We start from the raw sequence: 19722 nt of genomic DNA, 5'->3' as shown, positions 1-19722 counted from the left end.
AAACAAGATGCAAATAAATTATATTGCACTTTTTTACGAGAACAAATCCAAGAACATAAGTTAGTTCCTCCTTCTGGTTGATAACCTTGACCGTATCGGTCGTGCAGGAAAAAAATAAAACTTAGCTCGTTGACCTGTGTTCACAAAGGAAAGTTGCTTGTTTTACCGCCAAAAAATTATTTAGCCCTCATCAATTTTTCAAAACTTGAAACAGGTGCCTGTGAACGCTTCATTTGACAAGCCATGAATAATTTCCTTTCCAAGTTCTGTCATTTGTATATGGACAAGAATGGGGCACCTGGCAGAGACAGTGGATAGAGAGAGAGAGCAGGGCAATAATTTATTGATATCGTCTTCTATTTTTCATATGTCCTTGCTTGTTAAACTTCCTTGAATAACAAGAAAGTTACAGAAAAAGCAACTCACGAAGGCGCTATATCCCGTTTTTTTTTTTCGCCAGCTCAGTATTCAGGAATTAAAATTTATGGCAACCTTCGCTACGTTGGAGCGAGTAGTTCCAGCCGCGGAGAGTAAATCTCCTGCTCAAGTCCAAAAACCTTCTACTCCAACATCTTCAACGCAGCAAAATAAGTTTACCGCCGAGGATCTGTTCAATTACTTGTATGGCTATACACCCATCCGTCTTGTTGACCCCATACAACTACTTCGACGGCAAGTGGAAAATGGAGCGACCAACAAACAGACGATGTCTTGTAAGTAGCTTATATTAATTATTTTTATTCCGCGTAGAAGTTACAAATATATTGCTTGTTACTGATTTCATCGTGGGTTGTGAAAATACTGCTTAAATAATAAGTAGCAGAGTAGCCGAAGTGAAGCTAGTGGTTGTAGTGAGTTTAAGTTGAAATTCTGCGGTTGCACTTTGAAAGAAATTTAAATATTTACAATTTCCAGAACTTGTCGTTGACTGAGTGACTTTCCATTTCGTTAATGTTAATTATGAAACTGCGGTTTGGTTAGCAGCTTATGTGGCATTTCCTCTTTCCAGCGTAAAATATTACTACTCTCTGGCGGTTTTTACACGTAAGTGGTTTTAAACAAACAAGACATTAGCTTTTAACTCTTTATGATTTCACTGTCTCCTAATTAATGAAAATAAACTCGCCATGCTTGAAGCTAAGGGAAAGACTTGTCAGGTGTTGGCAACTGTTTTTAACTGTTTCAAGGTAAAAAATGCGAGCAATATCTGAACTCTGAAGAATCGAGAAGAAGTTATTTATGAAAAGTCAGTTACCACGTGCGGCCCTGGCTGATGCACATGCTCTATACATCAATATCAACCACCAAGAGAGAATGCTTATAAATCCTACAGATTTACCTGTTTTGAGCCTTTAACGAAGTATATCTGATTTTCTCCTTGTTTTGATTAAGTGCTGGGCAATCTCCTTTTGTACGGTAATCGATTCTTTCTTAATTTGAGCTAAAGTGATTTTCCGCGAATATAAACACAACTAAACTTTACTCTCTAATGAGCTTTATCGTAATACTTTCTCTAATTCCTGCCGGTTCCGCTGTGACTTTTTTTTACAATTCAATGTTCATCATTTTAATCGTGGAAACCATATTCTTTTTAATTCCTTTAGTGCTGTAAAATAGCCCAAGAGTGCAAGGCAAAAACTAAACCACATTGTTTCATTGAGTGAACATTGTTTCAAAGTCTTATTAATTATTTATTTTTTACGAGGTGCAAATTACACTAAAAACTTGACAGTCAGTTAACTCTGTACGTGCCAAAATAATACTTTTTTGGTTGAAATCGACCAGAAGTAAAAAAATCAAAAGAGAACTAAAAACTAAGTAAATAAGAAAAATGGAATTCCTTTTTGCTACTTGGAGACCAAATAAATTTTTTGTTTCATGAATGACAAAATCATGTGAAATGTCTAAATTACCTTTCGTTCATATATGAAAGAAGGTGTAGAACAAGAAATGATTATTTGTCCACTAAAAGTTGTTTCTCAATCACTTACAAGGCAAACAACCTGCTAAGATGGGCTGACATTTCCTGAAATAGAAAAATAACAAGTTTGGAAAACACCTACTGTCAACGGGTGCTTTAGGAATGCCGAGTTTCAAACAGTTTGAAAGTCACGTTTTCAATTCGGATCGAAAACGATTCAACTTTCAATACACATCAGTAGGTTATAGTTACTTTACACATGGGTTTAAAGTAATTGTGTTCTTTTTCCATGCAGATAAGGGCGAAGTAAAGAATTTTACCTACAAAAGACAGGCAAACGTTTTCAAGTTTTGTCAGGTGTTTGTTAAGCAAACTTAAGGCGCGGTTTTTGAGCGACGCACGCCAACCGTGAGGACTTTTGCCTTTCGATAAGCCTTGACGCTCTCAAATTTGTATTGCTAAGTGTCTTTACTCTTATAGAGAAGATTTCCTCTAGATTTGGTACAAACAAAAAATTGGCCTTTGTCTAACATCCTACTGGCTACCACTAAAAAGGACTGAAGCAGACCTTCGCCTTCTTCGAAAATTCACTTCAAACCACTACTAGCAGAAGGAGTAGTTCTTGCGGCAGAAATTTCAACCAAAGCATATCGGCATACACAATGACTTTCATACTTCTTGATCTCGTCGATTGCTCATGACCCGGCCGCTGTTGATATGACCAAAAATATCATTATCATTATTATTTGCTTTTTAGGGTGCGATATTTGCAACGAGAAACACGATGGAGAATGTCCAATGCACGGTCCTTTACACTCTTTAAGAAAACTGGTAAACGCCGGCCAGTCCCATAGTCCTTTGGAAAACGGCTCTATTCTCAAATTCCCGGATGAGGTTTGCTTGTGCACTTCCAGTATTCCTTGCGTTGGTTACGGAGTGTGCGCCAGAAAACGGATTCCTGCGGGCACCTGGATCGGGCCATACGAGGGTAAACTGGTACGCCCCGAAGACATCAAAGTTGAAACCGAGACGGAATACATGTGGGAGGTAGGAACGTCGATTTTAAGTACATATAAAACACTACGCGTGAATAGCCTAGAATCAGCTCGTCTCGGCATAAACTATAAGGTCTAGGGCTGTGTCCAGAGAAAAACGGTCGAAACGTTCTCTACGAAGACCAACATAGAACGGATACCTCTATATTATGCAAAGCTCTCTTGATCCCAAAGTAAGTTAGACATGCAGTCCTTACGTCTATATATAAAACGGACACTTTTGTAACGCGAACACGTGGCGTTGTCGTTTTGGTGCGCGCTTGTATCAAGGAGATTTGACTGTGCTGCTTAATATCTCAAGTTTTCTGCGATTTATAGTCGCACTTGATCATAAGCAAGGTTGCCGAGCAACAATTAATACGACACAAGTGGTAATTGCACCTAAGAAACTCGAGTCAGTGGGTGTATGTCAGTGGGTTCCGCCGGGACCGATCAGAATCAGCAAAGTTCCCTCAGAGATCACAGCAAATTGTAACATTTTCTTTCCATCCCAGGTCTTCCACGATGGTCAAGTCAGTCATTACCTCGACGGAAAGGACGAAGCTAATTCCAGTTGGATGCGATTTGTTCGATGCGCTCGGCACAAGAAAGAACAGAACATGGTGGTGTTCCAGTACCATGGCTGTGTATACTACAGGACAATCAGGGAGATCCTTCCGGGGCAAGAGCTACTTGTGTGGTACGATACCAGATACTCACAGTTTATGGGGGTGCCTGTGGCACTCAGTGACTCGGGAAGTAGAGGTAAGGATGTTCTCAGAAATGTTAAAAATATAGTTATTTGCTCCAAAATTTAATTTCATAATCATCTTCAACAAAATAAGTCATGATAAAAGATAAGCCCAGTAGGCAAACTAGTACTTAGACACACCACATATTTGATAAAAGATTTACTTCGCCGTGTTTATGAGTTTTATTTCACTCAAGATTAAAGCAGGAAAGAGCCTTTGCTTGGGCTTAAGACTTAGAGACAATCCTTTCTTTCTCTTTAATTAGCTTTCCTCAGAATAAAATAAAGAATTTTATAAAGCAACAACTGTCAATTTTGTCACAGATTTGGATTAAAATTCTTCATTTCTCAAACTGATCTGTCGGCGTTTCTACTGAACCAACTGATAAACTGTTTTTTATTTATTTATTTATATACGAAAAGGTGTACATCCACCACGAGATCTCGTTGCACAAGAGAGGTCACGTGCAAGGGCTGATAAAAACGAGTCATTTGAATCAGCGGTGCGAAGAAACTTCACAGATCATGCGCCAGCACAAAGGGGTCGCCCACCTTTGAGGAGGACTGAATCTGAGCCAATCAAACCTGATAACGACCACGGAGTCTTAAGGGAGGACAGACGACCGACCTCGTATCGAGGAAGAGGATACGGATACAAACAACAAACGCGAACGTCGTCAAGATTTGATCCAGCAGATGACTTCACATGGAGATGTAATCAGTGTTTTAAGGCATTCACAAACCGCGAACAACTTGAGGTGCATCAGTGTAATGGTATAAGCAGCGGGAAGAATTTAACGTGCACTCAGTGTAGCCAGTCCTTTGCTCATCCATTTGAATACCGCAATCACATGGAAACACACGTCAATGAGAGACCTTTCCGGTGCGGCTACTGTGCAAGTGCATTCGCGAGCGCGGCCTTACTGAACCAGCACGTACGAGTCCATATGACAGAGGGGAGTCTGGGTATCTTGAAGCCTTCACCGCGACATGATAGAGCCGCCCAAGAATTCCACTTTTAAGAGAACGTGTAGACTTAAAAAACCGGCTGTAAATGAAGTACTAGAGAAGAATTCCTTTTGGTAAAAAATAGCGACTGTTGGGTCGAAGTGTTCTACCACAGGCTACAAATGATTGTCCAAAGCGATTATTTAATTTTACTAGTTCGATAAGAATTAACGTCCAATGAGCTTGCAGTTTTTAGTGAAGAACATGCAGGTGATGCCAGACGTTCATTGATGATTTTTACATGTATTAATTGAGTTAGTTTTGCAACTCGACTCTTTAAATATCAGTGGCTCAGTGGCACGTATTATTTTTCTTAACAAAGACATGCAGTTCCAAAAAAATACAAACAAAAGAAAAATATTTTAAGTAAGCACACGTAGAATGAGTTTCAAGTGAAGACCCCTTTTCTAGTGACCATGATGCATGTCGGGACTCTTTCCTATCTAGATCGGACATGTCGTGTTTTAAGAGAGCATTAATGATAACTTACATAATAAAAGCAACCCTAGTAATAATAGTAATAATAATAATAATAATAATAATAATAATCCTCTCTTATCTGCATTCATTCATAGGTGGATTATGCCAGGGGCATCCCCTTTGGCTGTGATTTTTATACATTAGGTTTTTTTTTTTTCCAAGTTTGTTGTGGCTATGGGCCGAGGCTGCATTCTTGCCCAAATTGTTTTGAATACTTAGTGTTTCTGAGATTCCTAAATCCGCTCCCAGCGTTTATCATTCTATAAATTACTTTTCATCTCTGAACCATCTCCTCTCTTGTCTTTTAACAGTATTACTTTCTCTTACCTAAAAAATGTGAAAATGGTAAAAACAGTATTAAAATACTTGAAAAGTAAAAGAGACAGTGTTTTTTTCCCTCCGCATGTTCTAGTCTTCACTTGATGAACTATCTAATCCAAGATACCACTGCTATAATACCGAAATTCTCTTAAGCAAACATGATCGATATCTTTGAAGTTAACACGATTGTAATTGATGAATGCCCTTTAACTTGCGTCCAATACAGCGTCCAATAGAACGGCTTCACGATTGAAACAACCAAACGACTATCAGCTTGTAGTGTTTACATAATTATGTACATCATTAGTACCTTCATACGCCGCAGAGCTGAAAAGGACTGTGGGAACGTGTTCCATATTAATTCTTGAGTTTAGAAGTAATCGTGTGTGTTTAAGTGGACATCCAACCGCTAAACAGTACACAGCTCTCAAACAGAGCGACTATTTACAGTGTAACAAATTTTCTATGGCCAAAAGCCTGTCAGATAAGTAGGAACACAATAGATCAACCACTGCACTACTGTTTTACTGCAAAATACTTGTATTAATTAATTCGTTTACAAAAATAACAGACCTTCAAAACAGGCCTTACACTTCTACAAATCTCAGTATGGACGCAAATGGGCAATGACCTTTGACACTCGTACGCTGCATACAACGACATGATACAATATGTATTCTCATTCTCAAATAAATAACCCGATAAAATCAAGTTCTTCTAAGAACATTTTCGACCCCAGAGCTTTCGGCTTTTTGGCCATGAAGTACCGCGAAGGTTATGGAAGAAAACTGCACACGCGCGCGTAGCCTTAGTTTCCGTCCTCAGTATTACGCAATACAACTCTGAAGTCGAGAATGTTTTGAAGCAGCGGTCCGCGCCTGCGTTATTGACCTCTTACGCTGCCCATTAAATATTCAAAACAATAACATCCAACTGTATGAAAACTATTGAGAAGAACTTCCCGTTTTTTTACGATTTTCTAGAATTATTTTGCACTGAAATCGTAGAAAAATAATATATTCTAATGCCTTTTATTCTCGCAGTTTATGGAATCACCAAATGTGCTAAGACTGAAGGCAAAACTTAGTTTACTTGAGTATTAAAGTTTCTTACAAAGATTCGACACGTCTCTCACAGGAACATTACAAAAAAGATCAAGAGTAACATTCAAAACAATATGCTATGCAAAACTTCATGGAATGTTTCTTGTCTCGAAACCACAGTGATACACAAAATTGGCTAAATTCGAAACAATGCGAACTAAAAGGCATTTCCGCTAATAAAATAATTAGAATGTACGTCGGTGATTTCTCTGTCTTATTTTCTTTACCATCTACAGTCTACTCTCTCTTACCGGACACCTCTATAAGACGGACACCTCTGTAAAACGGACACCTAGAGTTGGTCCCTGTCTTTCTTTACTACCTTTATTTGACTCTCTATAAGACGGACATCTCTCTGCTCATACTGCAGGTCCCCAAGTTGTCCGTCTTAGAAAGAGTTGACTGTATTACCCTTATTAAATCTAAACAACACCAACAATTTTTTTTTTTTCGCTGACGCGAAAGATAAAGACGAAAAGTAAATTATTTAAAGAAACCTAGCTCTGTATTACAGCAATATTCACTTGAGTATTGCCCAATAAAAGGAATTACCTCGACCAATCAGGATGCGCACAGACAATTGAACGAACCAAACTGACTTCCAAGCCAGCACCAATAGGACAATTGCACGATGACGTCATTTTACTACAACTACCAGAATCCTTGAGTTTGTTGTTTTCTTGTGCAAATTATGACTATTGTTCGTTAATCCTCAGCGGGATTGACAAATTTAAATAACAAAGCAAAACCGAAATGAATTCTGGTAGTTGTAGTCAAATATCGTCATCGTGCAATTGTCCTATTGCGGGAAAATCCGACTCAGCAAGTCACAATTGGATTTTGATTGGCTAACAAAGTAGTCAAAGTAGTAGTTTGATTGGTCACTGATTGGCTGACAAAGTAGGCCATTTCCGAGTTTCCAAAACTCTCGCTTTCAAAGTGAGACCAAGTTGTAAATCTTTCGTTTAAAAACGAGTTTCATTTGCATGACAACTCAGTTAATTTTTTTTTGTAAAGACTTCACACTTACAGTTTTCTTGAAGAGGCATGGGAACATGGCAATGGCCTATTAACGCCATCATAATGTTAGTTTCGACACTCAACTGACCCCGCTCTAACCAAGTCATTACCAAGAACGATTCACACACACAAAAAAAAACAGAAAAATGCGCGGTTCACAGCGTTACATTACCAAGTAGAAAAATTACTTAATAGTTTCCTGTAAGTAAATTAGTTATCAAAACATTACTGAGGTTTATTTTCGTAGCAGTAAATAGTTTCCATGTTGTTTGCTGGGGAGTTAAGAATTCTCTCTAGATCTTTATCTTGAAGGGCAGAAAGCTGGCCATTTCTCATACACCTAGAATAATAAATAGGAAAAATAAAATTTCTTGCTGGCGCAATTTACACCTTAAATACTTCCACCACCGTACGGCACCTTAGGGCTTAAAACCTGATAAGAGTTAGCCCCGAGAAAACAGCCAACAATTTGCGACAACATCACTGGTTTCCCCGCGAAATGACGTCTGAGGAACGGGCGCAGTAATTCCAATCTGATGACGCGTTGCTACCCAGATCTGGGAAGTGCTCCTGATCGGCTGAGGCAAATTTCCCACGCGGCACGACCAATCAGTAGCACTACCCAGATCTGGGTAGTGACAAGTCATCAGTATTGAATTTCTGCCCACGGCAAATCAAGAGGTGGCTTCGCGAAATGTTTGCTAGGCCTTTTGCTGTTTTTAGCTCAGGCTAGATAAGAGTTTCAGTCATAGCATGATAATGTCAAGATATATAGAACGAGTAACTGCTAAAATTGTACACTTCAGTTCCTCTTAATTGCAAGGGGGGAAGGTGGGTTAATCAAAAATAGAAATCGTCTTACCACAATGCAAACGAATCCTCAGAAAGCCTAAAAGTACTGGCCGCGGCACGAACCAGGTCTTGGGTAGAAGCCGCTTCATCAACTTTAATGGAGCGTGTAAGAACCAACTGAACGGTCACGGTGGCGTCACGGCCCTTGCGAAACTGCACTGGTTCGGATATTTTACGACGTGGAAACGGACTCTTTTTAGGAGCAGGGGGTAACGGCTTATCAGGAGGGGTTAAACCAACAGACGAGCGTTTCTCTGTACTAGGGCTACCTGGTGGAGCGCTAACAACCCGCCTTCGAGTCAACGGTGATCGAGAGTCACTGCCCATCATAGGAGTTGGAGAGTAACTCAGTTTGTGCTGGGACCGAGGCGAAGGTGGAGGACGACGAGGGCTACTTGGTCTTTCAGGGAGGATCGGTAGGGGCCTGTTTGGGGGTTCTAGGGGGGTAGGAACGGGCTTGTTTGGCGGTTCTGGCGGAGAGGAGACCCGTTTGAGAGATTTGCGAGTGTTACCGTCACGTAAGGCGTTCATCAAAGCCCTTCTCCCTGTCGCCTAAGAACAACACGAAGACTATTACCTTCTGTGAGCAATAGAGAAGTATTGTAACAAGACATAATTAAACATCTCACTCAAAGTAACGGTGGAGCTAACAATATGCTGTCTCTTAGACTCGTTAGAAAGGATACGGCTTGTTTTATATCTAAAATCCCGTATATCAATACCCTAACAATATCTACAGGGTAGCAAAGGGGTTTTCCGTGACGCGTGATGGGTCACAAGTTATCATTGTGATGGGTGATAGGGCCCACATTCGCCGCGTCAGGCGTGATTAGGCGTAGCGGCCTCATGCGTGATTTACTATTTTCACAATGCGTGATGCGTGATTTACTATTTTCACAATGCGTGACGCGTGATTTTCCTTTGAAGTTTTCGCAAAGGTTAATATCATTTGAAACTTGAAGCAGAAACATTAGAAATAGATGGCACCAACCTCTTGCCTTTTTTTCTCGTTCCTCCACCTCTGATTTTGTCAGATCAACTGATAATGGTACACTTGTAAATGTTAATGTAGTTAATTTTTAATTTCATTTTTCCGTGATGCGAGATAGCTTTAAAAAATCGGCGTGATGCGTGATAGATACCCCCACCCCCCACCCCTTTGCCACCCTGTATCTACTTTCCCAGTCGTTCAATCTAGTTTTACTCCCGAGCGGGGGTGGGGGAGGGGCACTCCTTTATTTGGCCATGACAGGTATGTGCTTCTGAACAGGGTATGGTTTTCAGGTTGTTGAGTCTTAAACAGAGTTATACAGTTTCACTAGTTTAAAGTCTTGAAATGAGCGGTTTCGATTTGTGGAACCGCAAATATTTTCCAAAAAATCTAATTCCATAATTTTTACTTTGTGGTTCGGCGGCACATAGCCTGCGAACTGCAGACGTATTTCCGGTCGTCGCTTCTCTCCCTCCGGAAATACGTCTGCAGTTCGCAGGCAACGCGGCACACCCCTACCCTAACTTACCTTGAGTGCCCCCGGGGGTTTCACTTACGAAGCACAGGCAGATTAAACAAGACATGTAATTTAAACCGCCGTAGGGTTAGCTCCTTTGATCAAGGGCTGGCCTGAAGAGCAAAGGTTACAAGTTCAATCCCTGGGACTGCATCAATTTTTACTTCCGGTATTGACGTAACTGAAGAGAATGTACTGTCTTGTCCTGCAAACAGCTCACACTTTATTTCGCAGGGAGCACATAGGAGAGGCTATTCCCTCTCCAAAAGTAAATGCAAAATCAGTGTACACACGCGATAATTTGCAAACTTACTTTTCCATCTACCGTTGGAGGTTGTTCATCTTCAATTTTTCTGGGGGAAGACGGAGAGGCAGGGGGCTGAAGAAAGGAAATAAAATCAAAATTACCCAAAAGTTAATTGATAAAAATGTGTCACTTAAAATAGTTCATATTGTTTTTCTTTTGGGGGTGTCTGCATCATAAAAAAAGCACAGTTTCTCCTACTACTAAGTAAACTCGACAAGACACTAGGAAGTTGGGACAATTACCCGAGCGCTGTGCAAAAAATTATCATACATGATGTTAGCCTCCCTGCAGACGTCCTTTGGGGTTCGTTTGTCACGCACTCATGTGTGCATTAATCTGTTGCGTGACAGTACTCACCTTGCTCCTTGTTTCAGGAAACTTAGAGGGTTCATGGGCAGCAACAACCTGAAAGAACAAGAAAATAAACATGCCTCTCATTGCCTTTCTTTTTCTTCTTTTTTTTCTTCTTACTCTTTCACCGGGGGTACTCTTAAGAACTTTTATATGGGGACAGTCCAATCCCTTACCCTATTATACAGTATATCATTCTTGTACCTCTTTTGTAAACCCCCTACTGACAAATGGTACCCCTTTCACATAGTTACCTAATTTAGAACTTTGCACCCACTATAACTGCTGTAAATGCACCTTCTTTTTAATATGATTAAATCACTAAATCAGGAATTTTTTTCTCTCTTTCACAGCCATAAATGCATCTGTTAGCCCTTTTGTGCCTTTGTACGCCCGAAATGACAGTTTTTTCTTCCTTTTCGTACACTGCAACACAAATCCCTACCCTTTCATACTGACCAGAAGACTGAAAAAGGCACCTCTTTCAGGCGGAATTTCCCCATATAGGGCATTATAGGGATTACCCCTCAGGATCCCCCAGCCTTCCAGACCTTAATCTAAATTTAATAAATAGAACAAAGTTATATTGAAAAACTAAAAGGTGTCAGCTTGTTTCTCTAACTTACACCTGTACCTTTGATTTTCCTAAGAAATTGGGATTATCTTTGATGGCTTCAACTTGTTTTCTTGGTGGCTGAAAGACTGCATGTGACGGCACCTGTAAAGGTTCTACATTCTCTCCAGCCTGTTCATGACAAAAAAGAACCAGGAGTAAGTATAACTTTTACACTAAAATATTTTTTTTCCTAGCATTTTACAAAGAAATCCTGGGACGTGACCCAACCTCATTCCCAGTGTCCTCTCCTACTTGGCTCCATTTCTCTCTCTCACTCCAGGGGCTGAGGAGGAGTGGGTTGGGGTGTAACCATTCAAATGAAGACTGTCTCTTTAAAGGTACTTTTAAAAAAAGGGTACTTTTGCACAGTAGAATTTTATTTTGGGGGATCTTGGAAATGAAATTGAGATTTTTTTGGAATTAAATTGGACCTGTTCGTAGCCACTACTAAGAAGTGTCAAAGGGCCAAATTGGAAATTTGATCTTGTTTTCAAGCCGAGTGATCCTTTCTACCTTTATGTTCTTTGCTTCTCTTTATTTGCACCTGCAAAATTCCTTTCAAGCACCTTTGTTTACAACTACAATTTTACAGTTTTTGAAACAATTTTAAAAAACGTCTACAGTGTACCTGCCAACACAGAAGAGAATCTTCAATAATACAATGCCGCGCCTCCACCTTAGACTGTAGTGCATTTAAAAAATCATCTCTGGCTTCCTGGACATGACCTAGCCTGGCATGTGAGATGGCTCTGTTGGCCAAAATCTGTCAACAAGAAAGGTTTCATTCAAGGGCTTAAAGTGTTCAACTAGGACAAAAATAATTAAACTTCCATCACAAAGTTTTGGCGATTTTGACATCATTTCAATAAGAGTATGGACAATGGAAAATTGTTGTCTATTTGTTAATTACAAGAACATTGAAAGTTTTTAATGTCCATTTCTAACACATGAGAAACAGAAAAAGACAAATTGCAAATAATTTACTTTCTGTAGTCTACAAGACTGTACATTCTCACAGACAATAGCTCTTAACAAATATAAGCAGACAAGAAATAGCTTAGTTATTGTAACCTTTTTTTGACCTCCTCAGACTTCTTAAACATTCGTTAAGAGAAGCAAGGAAAATTGCTATCATGAGGAAAGTATTGAATCATTTTCTCACAAATATGTAAGAAGCTGAAGCTGTAAAAACCAAAAGATGAAAGATCCTGAAAACAAGTTGCCTGACAGTATAATGTACATTCATTCCAAGGGATAACTGTTTATTATTTTACCTCACACAAGTATAGTTTGTATTTCAACCCAAGTTGCTGGTAATTAATCAGTTTGTTACCACGAAGATAGAAATTAGCATTATTGAAGCTCTCCAATGCATCTTCATTCCTGGACATAAGAGGAAAACGTAAGTCACATAATAGAAAGTTATATATAATCACTTAACTTTTGGTACTATTATTATTAAAAAATATTGTGATTCAATTGTCATGGAATAAGTGAAACTACTTTTCTTTGGAACAAAAAATTGAGAATATGCCAAAATCAGAGCTCATAATGAGCCTGCATCTACAGAGATTCCATGGTAAGTACATGTTAACCTGCACACATAAAAGGCTTTGATTCTCCTCAAATGCTTTCACAGCAAGGTATGATTTCTATGCTTGAAAATTACCTCAACCACATATAATCATAATCATAATCAATAATATTGATCTGACCAAATAACAGAGTGATCTCTTATAAACTGCCCCATTCTCCTACCAAATTGCTTCATGATTTGCTTGTAAAAAAGGCTGGATTTTACATGAGCTGAAGAGCCACTCAGGACGTTTTCCCTCCAGGCCCTTTGTTTCGAAAGTATAAAGGGCCCTAAAATGAACAAGCTGGGGGGGGGGGGGGGGGGGGGCTAGAAAACAGTGTGATGGGCCTTCAGTGTTGCAGAGATATGATGGTGATGATTGATGATGATGATGATCTCTAAAATAAACAGCAGATCAGAGCACTGGCAAATAAATTACCTGTTCAAAGCTAGACTGACATTCCCCAGCATAAAATGACCAACTGCGAGCATCTTGTCCTTATCCACTGACTCTTCAAATGCCTGGAATTTATTACAAAATTCACAGAGAGCATAGAATATTTAAAATGCTTATTAAAATAGAAAACATAACGTTTCAACATATAATTTGTTTCCACATTTAATTTCAAAATATATTGGAAAAAGCTCCTATTTCAAACAACAACAACAAGAATAATTTTTATTTTCCTTATAATCAAGTTTTACAAAAGTGCACTGGCCCGCAGGTAGCTAGAGCTAATCTTGGCTGGCCAGTCCAGTGCTGGACTTTCAGAAAAAAATCTTGGGGCCAGCCACCCCCAAGTTTTCATTTTTGGGCGCCAGAACTGGTATTCTAGTCGCCAAAAATTATATTTAAGAATTGCCATGGATTTGCCCGAAAGTCGATAAGACTTCTGTCGAATTCATTACTAGTGATCTTCACAAGCCTCTTTCAAGTAAAAGTTCAACGTTAGATGGACCAACTGTTAGATCATAAGAACAATCCGTTAGAGTATTAGAAGAAATTGTTAAAGCGTTTAGAAAAATCATTAGAGGGTTTGGACAAACTGTTAGAGCGTTTGGGCAAAACGTTAGAGAGTTACAAAAACCCTAAGCTATCTGTTAGTTTTGTAAAGGATAACAGATTATCATTAGTGTATGTTTTCCCAGAGAAGAAAGTCACCTATGTTGGGGGCCAGGTTGGTGACCAGGCATGAAAATTTAGTCGCCACTGAGTAAAAGCTGGTCACATTGGCCACAGGTCGCAATGTCGAGCTCTGCAGTCCAAATTAGGCAACACATAAAATAAGTAGGTTGAGCATGATCATCCAGGTGAACCTAGGCCTGAATAGGACCAGTGAATTTCAGACAATCACTAATCCTCATATATCCATGTCAACATTCCCACCATGCAAAACATGCAATGTAAATGGATACCGGTGAAGACCTTACTTAATCAAGACAGCAGGGCAAAACAAAAGTACAGATAGTGAAATGGAAGTATCTAAGACAGTCCTGGTCTAGAACCTTACAAATGCAGATCACTGATATAAAAATGCAAAATAAACATGTTGGAATTTTACCACCTATTTTTCTCTTTTTTTTAAATTTCAAAATTTGACTACTTTTAAGTAAATTTTTCAAATGTTTCTGTGGGAAGACCCTGTTTTAGTTATACAGAAAAAACGGTCTTGTTTATTGATCTGTTTATTCTTGTTATTCCTATCAAATTTATATATATATATATATATATATTATATACGCATTTTTTAACATAACATGTTATGTTATATTGATTTTAATCATTATCTTCTTGTTTATTATATATTTATTTGTTTCTTAAGTGCGGGTAGGCTTAATCCCTCCACCTTCGCAAATAAACAATCATGCCACAACAAAAATGGATATAAAAAGTTATCAAAACTTTCCATTCATTCTTGTACTTTGTTTGCAATTCCAAGGGAGTAAATAAAACCCATCAGGCTACAAAGATATAAGCTTAACTTTTTAAACGGAGACTCTATTGAAATCAAAATATCGTGACATGATTAAAGGTTCTATATAAGTATTCTACCAAAAAGTCACGAAATGACTGTCACAGACAGTTCAATACCTTTGCAGCCCTGTCAAGGTTTCCAAGCGCGCGGTACGTCTGACCAATGTTGAAAAGATTTCTTCCTGAAGTGATTAAAGTTTGCGACGAGTCAGTTCTTCCCTCTAACGCAATAAAATTCATTAGAGCGTCCTGAAAATTTCCTTTTTCCATAAGAGAAACACCTTCGTGCCAAGTTTTTAAAATCTCTACCATGGACATGTCCGCCATATTGAATCCAAGCGAGTTCACCCTTGTAAAAAAAGAGATCTTTCAAGGTAGCCGGCAATCGGAGAAACGAAAAATTATTCAAAAGAACCAGCCGAAAATGGAAATCTCGCTTGATTTACATGCGCAATTGACCCGGAAAGTGCAAGAATGGACCGCGAGTACCAATATTAGAATTTTCATTATGATGATGTGCAATACCGCTGAAATAAAACCTCAAGGACTCGAAATGTTGTCATAGTAACGTATACTGTAACATTCCGCCATCTTGAATTCAGTAGAACTGGAGCAGAAGGGTACCGAGCAGAACATACATGTACCTGAGAGCAGAAGCTCTCTTCATACAAAATGGAATACACGGGAAGCAGTCACGAGGGAGATTTAAAAAATGGACGGTAAGAAGAGCATTCAGTTTGAGTTATTAATCACACGCACAGTTTTGATTATATTGCATCGTCTGTTTTCGTCGTTAATAGAATGGAAGGACAAGCCGAATACCACTTGCCACCTTCGCTCGAAACAAAATATGTCGGCGAAATGAAAGATGGAATGTAAGCAAATGCATTTTGTTGCTTGATGTGTAGAAATTATATGTTATGTCGGAAACAGACAGAAAATAATGGTAGCATAAAATTGTTTTAAGCGACATGTACGATCTTTTGTAGCTGCAAGGTTAATTTCTCTTTAAGCTAACCGAAGCTTCAAAATATGCAGCTTTTAGATAAATATAGTTGTTCTTGACCTCATTCCCGGGGGAATCCCAGTTAGAGCTAGAGGAAGCTGTAGGAGTCAATTAGAATGGATTGACGTTAAAGGATTGGTTACAGTGACGTCATAAAGTGTGTCTGTTTGACGTCATTTTATCATTATTTCGTGATTTAATGCACGAGTCCGAAAGTAACCTTAGGATGTTTTTAGAAACAGACACAATTAACCAAATTTTTTCCTTTTGGGGTGATATTGCTTTTTTAATGGGTTATCAATATTGAAAAATAATTTTAACACCTACACATGAAAGTCCATCTCTTGTTTGACAAACTGACAACATTTCATTTGGTTATATTCTCCCTGAAGTGATGAGAAAATGAAAGTTAAAGGCACTTGACTTGAGCCAGTATATATATTTGTGGATAAAATCCATTCAAGTCAAACCAGAATTTCATTATCTCTTACAAAGAGTATTTAGGGGTGGGAAACAAAGAGAATTCTGAATCAAACCAGGCTGAATACACTCTTAACCTGAAAACAGATTTTATCTTCAACGTATTGAAAGTTACAGTGAGCATCAGTAGATTTGAATCCCTTTTTCCCTTAAAGTAGCGCATAGCCTATAATGAACCCTTGTAAAATTATAAAACAAGCAGCGATTTAAATTAATATACCCTAGTCTTTCAGCTGGTATCGTGGAGAAAGGTCAAATCTTACCTCATTGAATTCAATATATAGGTACAAATCATCTAACTGTCATTCAGTTATCAAGAGCCTATTTTAAGCATTGTCAGTTCAATAAGCATAAGAGTTGTTGTAATAAAAATAAAGTAGATACATGATCCTCTTTAAACTTACCACAAAAATAGAATTTGTAATTGTCATTTCTAAAAACTCATTGAAGGTTTCATGGTGAAGGAACATTATTCTTCTCAAATGGAAGCAAGTACGTTGGGAAATGGGAAAAAGGACTAGCAGTAGAGGTAAATTAATTTAACTCCTAAACTTCAGAAAAAATCTCTGACTATCTTAGTAACTTGCTTTACCATCACTTGCTGCCTGTTTGGTACATTGTAGAGTTAAACATGCAGATACATGTTTCTCCATTTAAGACTGTCTGGTTGGTTAACAGTTCAAAACAAGAAGTAAATCGAAAGATAAGAAAATTACCTTTTTTTCCACTGTCACGGTCTTGTAGGGCTTAATCTCTTTTAAAGGGTGAGACCAAATGATGATTTATCGGGAAAAGCGTTGTAATGGGAGGCTGTAAAATTATATATAATCCCTATTTCTGACCCCAGTCTCCATATCTCACATGCAATGTATAATTTTCTTTCACTTTGGCAGGGAAAATACACATTTGCAGATGGTTTAGAGTATGATGCAGAGGACTGGGAATATTGTGATGGTTATGACAGGCGATTCTATACTGAGATATGTCATGGACTTAAGCCTGCAGGTACGGTTTATGATCCTTTTTACACACCATAATAATTAATAGTCTGAGTGTCATAACTTTAAACAAAATCGATATAAGATAGAGCAGCTGTCTTGCCTGAGTCACTGGATTGATTTCAGTGTATATCCCAAGTACTTAATATATGGACTTTTAAAAATCCCGGATGTAATTATGAATTTACTTGGAATGTAAGCTGCCAGACCACCTGATGATTTTGACAATTTTTCTCTGGCCTGTGCAAATGTCTGAACTGTCAATCCTTATTCAGCGACCTTGTTAATATGACCACTGCGACAATATGGCCAACAAAAGAAACAAACAATGCTGAATCAGTTTCTTGAAATAAACTTGTCTTTTTTTGCAGGTCGCTCTCAACTCACAAACCGTATTCCTCCTCGTGAGATTCCTGAAGGTTGTTATGACTGTGGTGATGGCTTCTATAATCCTGTTTCCAGAGTTATCGTTGATTATGAGCACAAATTCCTCAGAAATGCAGGTACATGTGCAAAACAAAAATTAAAATTTTTATCTTAGGACCATACCCTAAAGTGCAGAAATATTTTGGTGGCCAATTTTCAGTTGATATTGAGTAGATGCTGCTGACAGCTTGCTTTTGGCACATTTTATTGGCACTGCAATTCTGGGGGAACCCAAGCACTAGAATTTGTAAATACAGTAAGTAGAGCAAGGCATAACTATACAATGTTAGTGCAAAACGGATGAGTCAAAAAGGGCAAAAAAGATTTTGTGAGAAACAGTCTGGCTCTCCCTTCCTACCAAATTTTGTACTCTCATCCTAATACCCACCCTACGTCCCGAACTTTCATCTATCTTTTTTTGCTTCTTAAAGTATCAAGAAGGCTCTAAGGCTTTGGATACATATAATACTACAAAAGTGAATTTTGTTCCTTGGGGTGGGGTTGGCTAAATTACCATTTACAGGAGAACTATAAAACTTGAAATTGGTCATAAAAATGTGTAGAAATCAGAATTTTTGTTGCCATGACAGGTGATGTGTAGAACAGAGTTGCAATATGCATGTAAATATGGTGAGGTGTAGGCTATTGGGTTCCTTGGTCTCAGCAGTACATGCCCACCACCTAAACCTTATAAAGTTTCCCAGTTGTTATTGCCCTGTGTTAGTTAATGCATATACTCAGTTGTAATTTATTTGCTCATTGTTAGATGATGATGAACATGAATGGATTTTGAAAACATGCAGGAAGGGCTGGGATGAGAATGTTGGTTACAGGCCAGACGTCATCAGATAGACATAAATGTCTTCGCCACAGGAACACCAACTGATCATAGGAATTCCTGCTTCACTGCAGCACCTCACATACCTAGTAAGGGCTGTCCGTGGGATGGGCTGATACTGGTAGCTGGTGGAAAAACTGATATTTACCTGACTGAGATCATCAATGAAAGCATTTCTGTGCAGTATTACAAAGAACAGTGGAATATTTTAGAGTTAATCAGACTGTTAGTGGCCATTACTTTTTCCATCGAACTTAGCTACATTGTCAGGTATTTCACGTAACTGAATGTACAAACCAGGAGAGCCATTTTCCTAAGGAACTGGAGTTTTTTTGTTCTGTGGACAATGACTCATGAGTCATGTTCGACCCAGTCAATGTTTCTCATTGACAGGCGTCAATCATGTTTCCTTAATTGTCTGAGGCGGTAACCAAAGACCCTGTGCACAGTCATACAAGTATCAAAAACTTTAAAAATCTTAGAATCACTTCAACTGTTCATTGTAAATTGTACATGTTGTCTGGTCCCAGGAAAACGCCGGTCCTGATAAAAGTTTTTTAGTCAGAGAAGGAATTGACACTCAGTTGGATGAACAAGTGCTTTACTTTCTGCACAGTCCATAAACAATGTAATGTAAAGGATACATTCTATTTAAAGTTTGTACAGTAACTATAGGTCGTGACGAGTATAGTGGTGAACTGTGTACATACCCATTGTAAATATACAGTCGACTCCCGATAACTCGAACCCTCGCTAACTCGAACTTCGCGCTAACTCGAACTAAAATCGATTTCCCCTGGATTTCCGTCATACATTCACTGTGATTTTACCCTAGTCGGTAACTCGAACCCTCGATAACTCGAACTCCCGCTAACTCGAACCAATTTTCGTTTCCCTTCAGGTCATTTTCTATATAATTTTACCCTCGATAACTCGAACGATGTTTTGAGCCCTTAAAAAGTCGGGAAAAAAGCTGTCTACTGGCGTCCAAAACATTGAATTTTGGATTTCCTATTGACGTGTTGTAGGAGTATAGTTTACTAGTGGAGGCTAATGTTGAATGTCACAGGCTAACGTGAAGCAGCTTTTCTTCTCAAAACAGTATACGTAAAAGGCATGCTCTATTTAGGCTATGTTTCATTACATTACGT

At 38.6% G+C, this 19722-nt stretch overlaps 3 protein-coding genes across 3 annotated transcripts; 2 read left to right on the top strand and 1 right to left on the bottom strand.

The window, feature by feature from the left end:
* Positions 1 to 262: 262 nt before the first annotated feature.
* Positions 263 to 6185, top strand: LOC140923719 (putative histone-lysine N-methyltransferase PRDM6). The gene is made up of 4 exons (XM_073373790.1): positions 263 to 713; positions 2679 to 2968; positions 3471 to 3720; positions 4130 to 6185. Exons 1-4 carry the CDS (start codon positions 485 to 487, stop codon positions 4726 to 4728), a joined length of 1368 nt encoding a protein of 455 aa, XP_073229891.1. The 5' UTR covers positions 263 to 484; the 3' UTR covers positions 4729 to 6185.
* A 1602-nt stretch (positions 6186 to 7787) lies between these two features.
* LOC140923718 (uncharacterized) lies at positions 7788 to 15308 on the bottom strand. The gene is made up of 9 exons (XM_073373789.1): positions 14941 to 15308; positions 13288 to 13370; positions 12547 to 12655; positions 11901 to 12035; positions 11291 to 11401; positions 10663 to 10710; positions 10312 to 10377; positions 8501 to 9042; positions 7788 to 7978 (listed from the first exon to the last, which is right to left on the bottom strand). Exons 1-9 carry the CDS (start codon positions 15148 to 15150, stop codon positions 7864 to 7866), a joined length of 1419 nt encoding a protein of 472 aa, XP_073229890.1. The 5' UTR covers positions 15151 to 15308; the 3' UTR covers positions 7788 to 7863.
* Positions 15309 to 15400: 92 nt separating this feature from the next.
* LOC140923720 (MORN repeat-containing protein 5-like) lies at positions 15401 to 19581 on the top strand. The gene is made up of 6 exons (XM_073373792.1): positions 15401 to 15542; positions 15624 to 15698; positions 16760 to 16838; positions 17203 to 17314; positions 17679 to 17810; positions 18500 to 19581. Exons 1-6 carry the CDS (start codon positions 15496 to 15498, stop codon positions 18583 to 18585), a joined length of 531 nt encoding a protein of 176 aa, XP_073229893.1. The 5' UTR covers positions 15401 to 15495; the 3' UTR covers positions 18586 to 19581.
* Positions 19582 to 19722: the final 141 nt, after the last annotated feature.

Source organism: Porites lutea, chromosome 13 (genome assembly GCF_958299795.1).
Source record: "Porites lutea chromosome 13, jaPorLute2.1, whole genome shotgun sequence".
Classification (NCBI taxonomy): domain Eukaryota; kingdom Metazoa; phylum Cnidaria; class Anthozoa; order Scleractinia; family Poritidae; genus Porites; species Porites lutea.
This window is presented reverse-complemented; position numbering and strand designations above follow the sequence as displayed.

Coding starts and splice junctions, on each gene's coding strand:
- LOC140923719 (XM_073373790.1), top strand. CDS start 485: ATGGCAACCTTCGCTACGTTGGAGCGAGTAGTTCCAGCCGCGGAGAGT. Junction 714..2,678: donor CAACAAACAGACGATGTCTT/GTAAGTAGCTTA, acceptor TTTGCTTTTTAG/GGTGCGATATTTGCAACGAG. Junction 2,969..3,470: donor AGACGGAATACATGTGGGAG/GTAGGAACGTCG, acceptor TTTCCATCCCAG/GTCTTCCACGATGGTCAAGT.
- LOC140923718 (XM_073373789.1), bottom strand. CDS start 15,150: ATGGCGGACATGTCCATGGTAGAGATTTTAAAAACTTGGCACGAAGGT. Junction 12,036..12,546: donor ACAAACTATACTTGTGTGAG/GTAAAATAATAA, acceptor TCTTGTTGACAG/ATTTTGGCCAACAGAGCCAT. Junction 7,979..8,500: donor GAGGATTCGTTTGCATTGTG/GTAAGACGATTT, acceptor TTATTATTCTAG/GTGTATGAGAAATGGCCAGC.
- LOC140923720 (XM_073373792.1), top strand. CDS start 15,496: ATGGAATACACGGGAAGCAGTCACGAGGGAGATTTAAAAAATGGACG. Junction 15,543..15,623: donor GGAGATTTAAAAAATGGACG/GTAAGAAGAGCA, acceptor CGTCGTTAATAG/AATGGAAGGACAAGCCGAAT. Junction 16,839..17,202: donor AAAAAGGACTAGCAGTAGAG/GTAAATTAATTT, acceptor TCACTTTGGCAG/GGAAAATACACATTTGCAGA.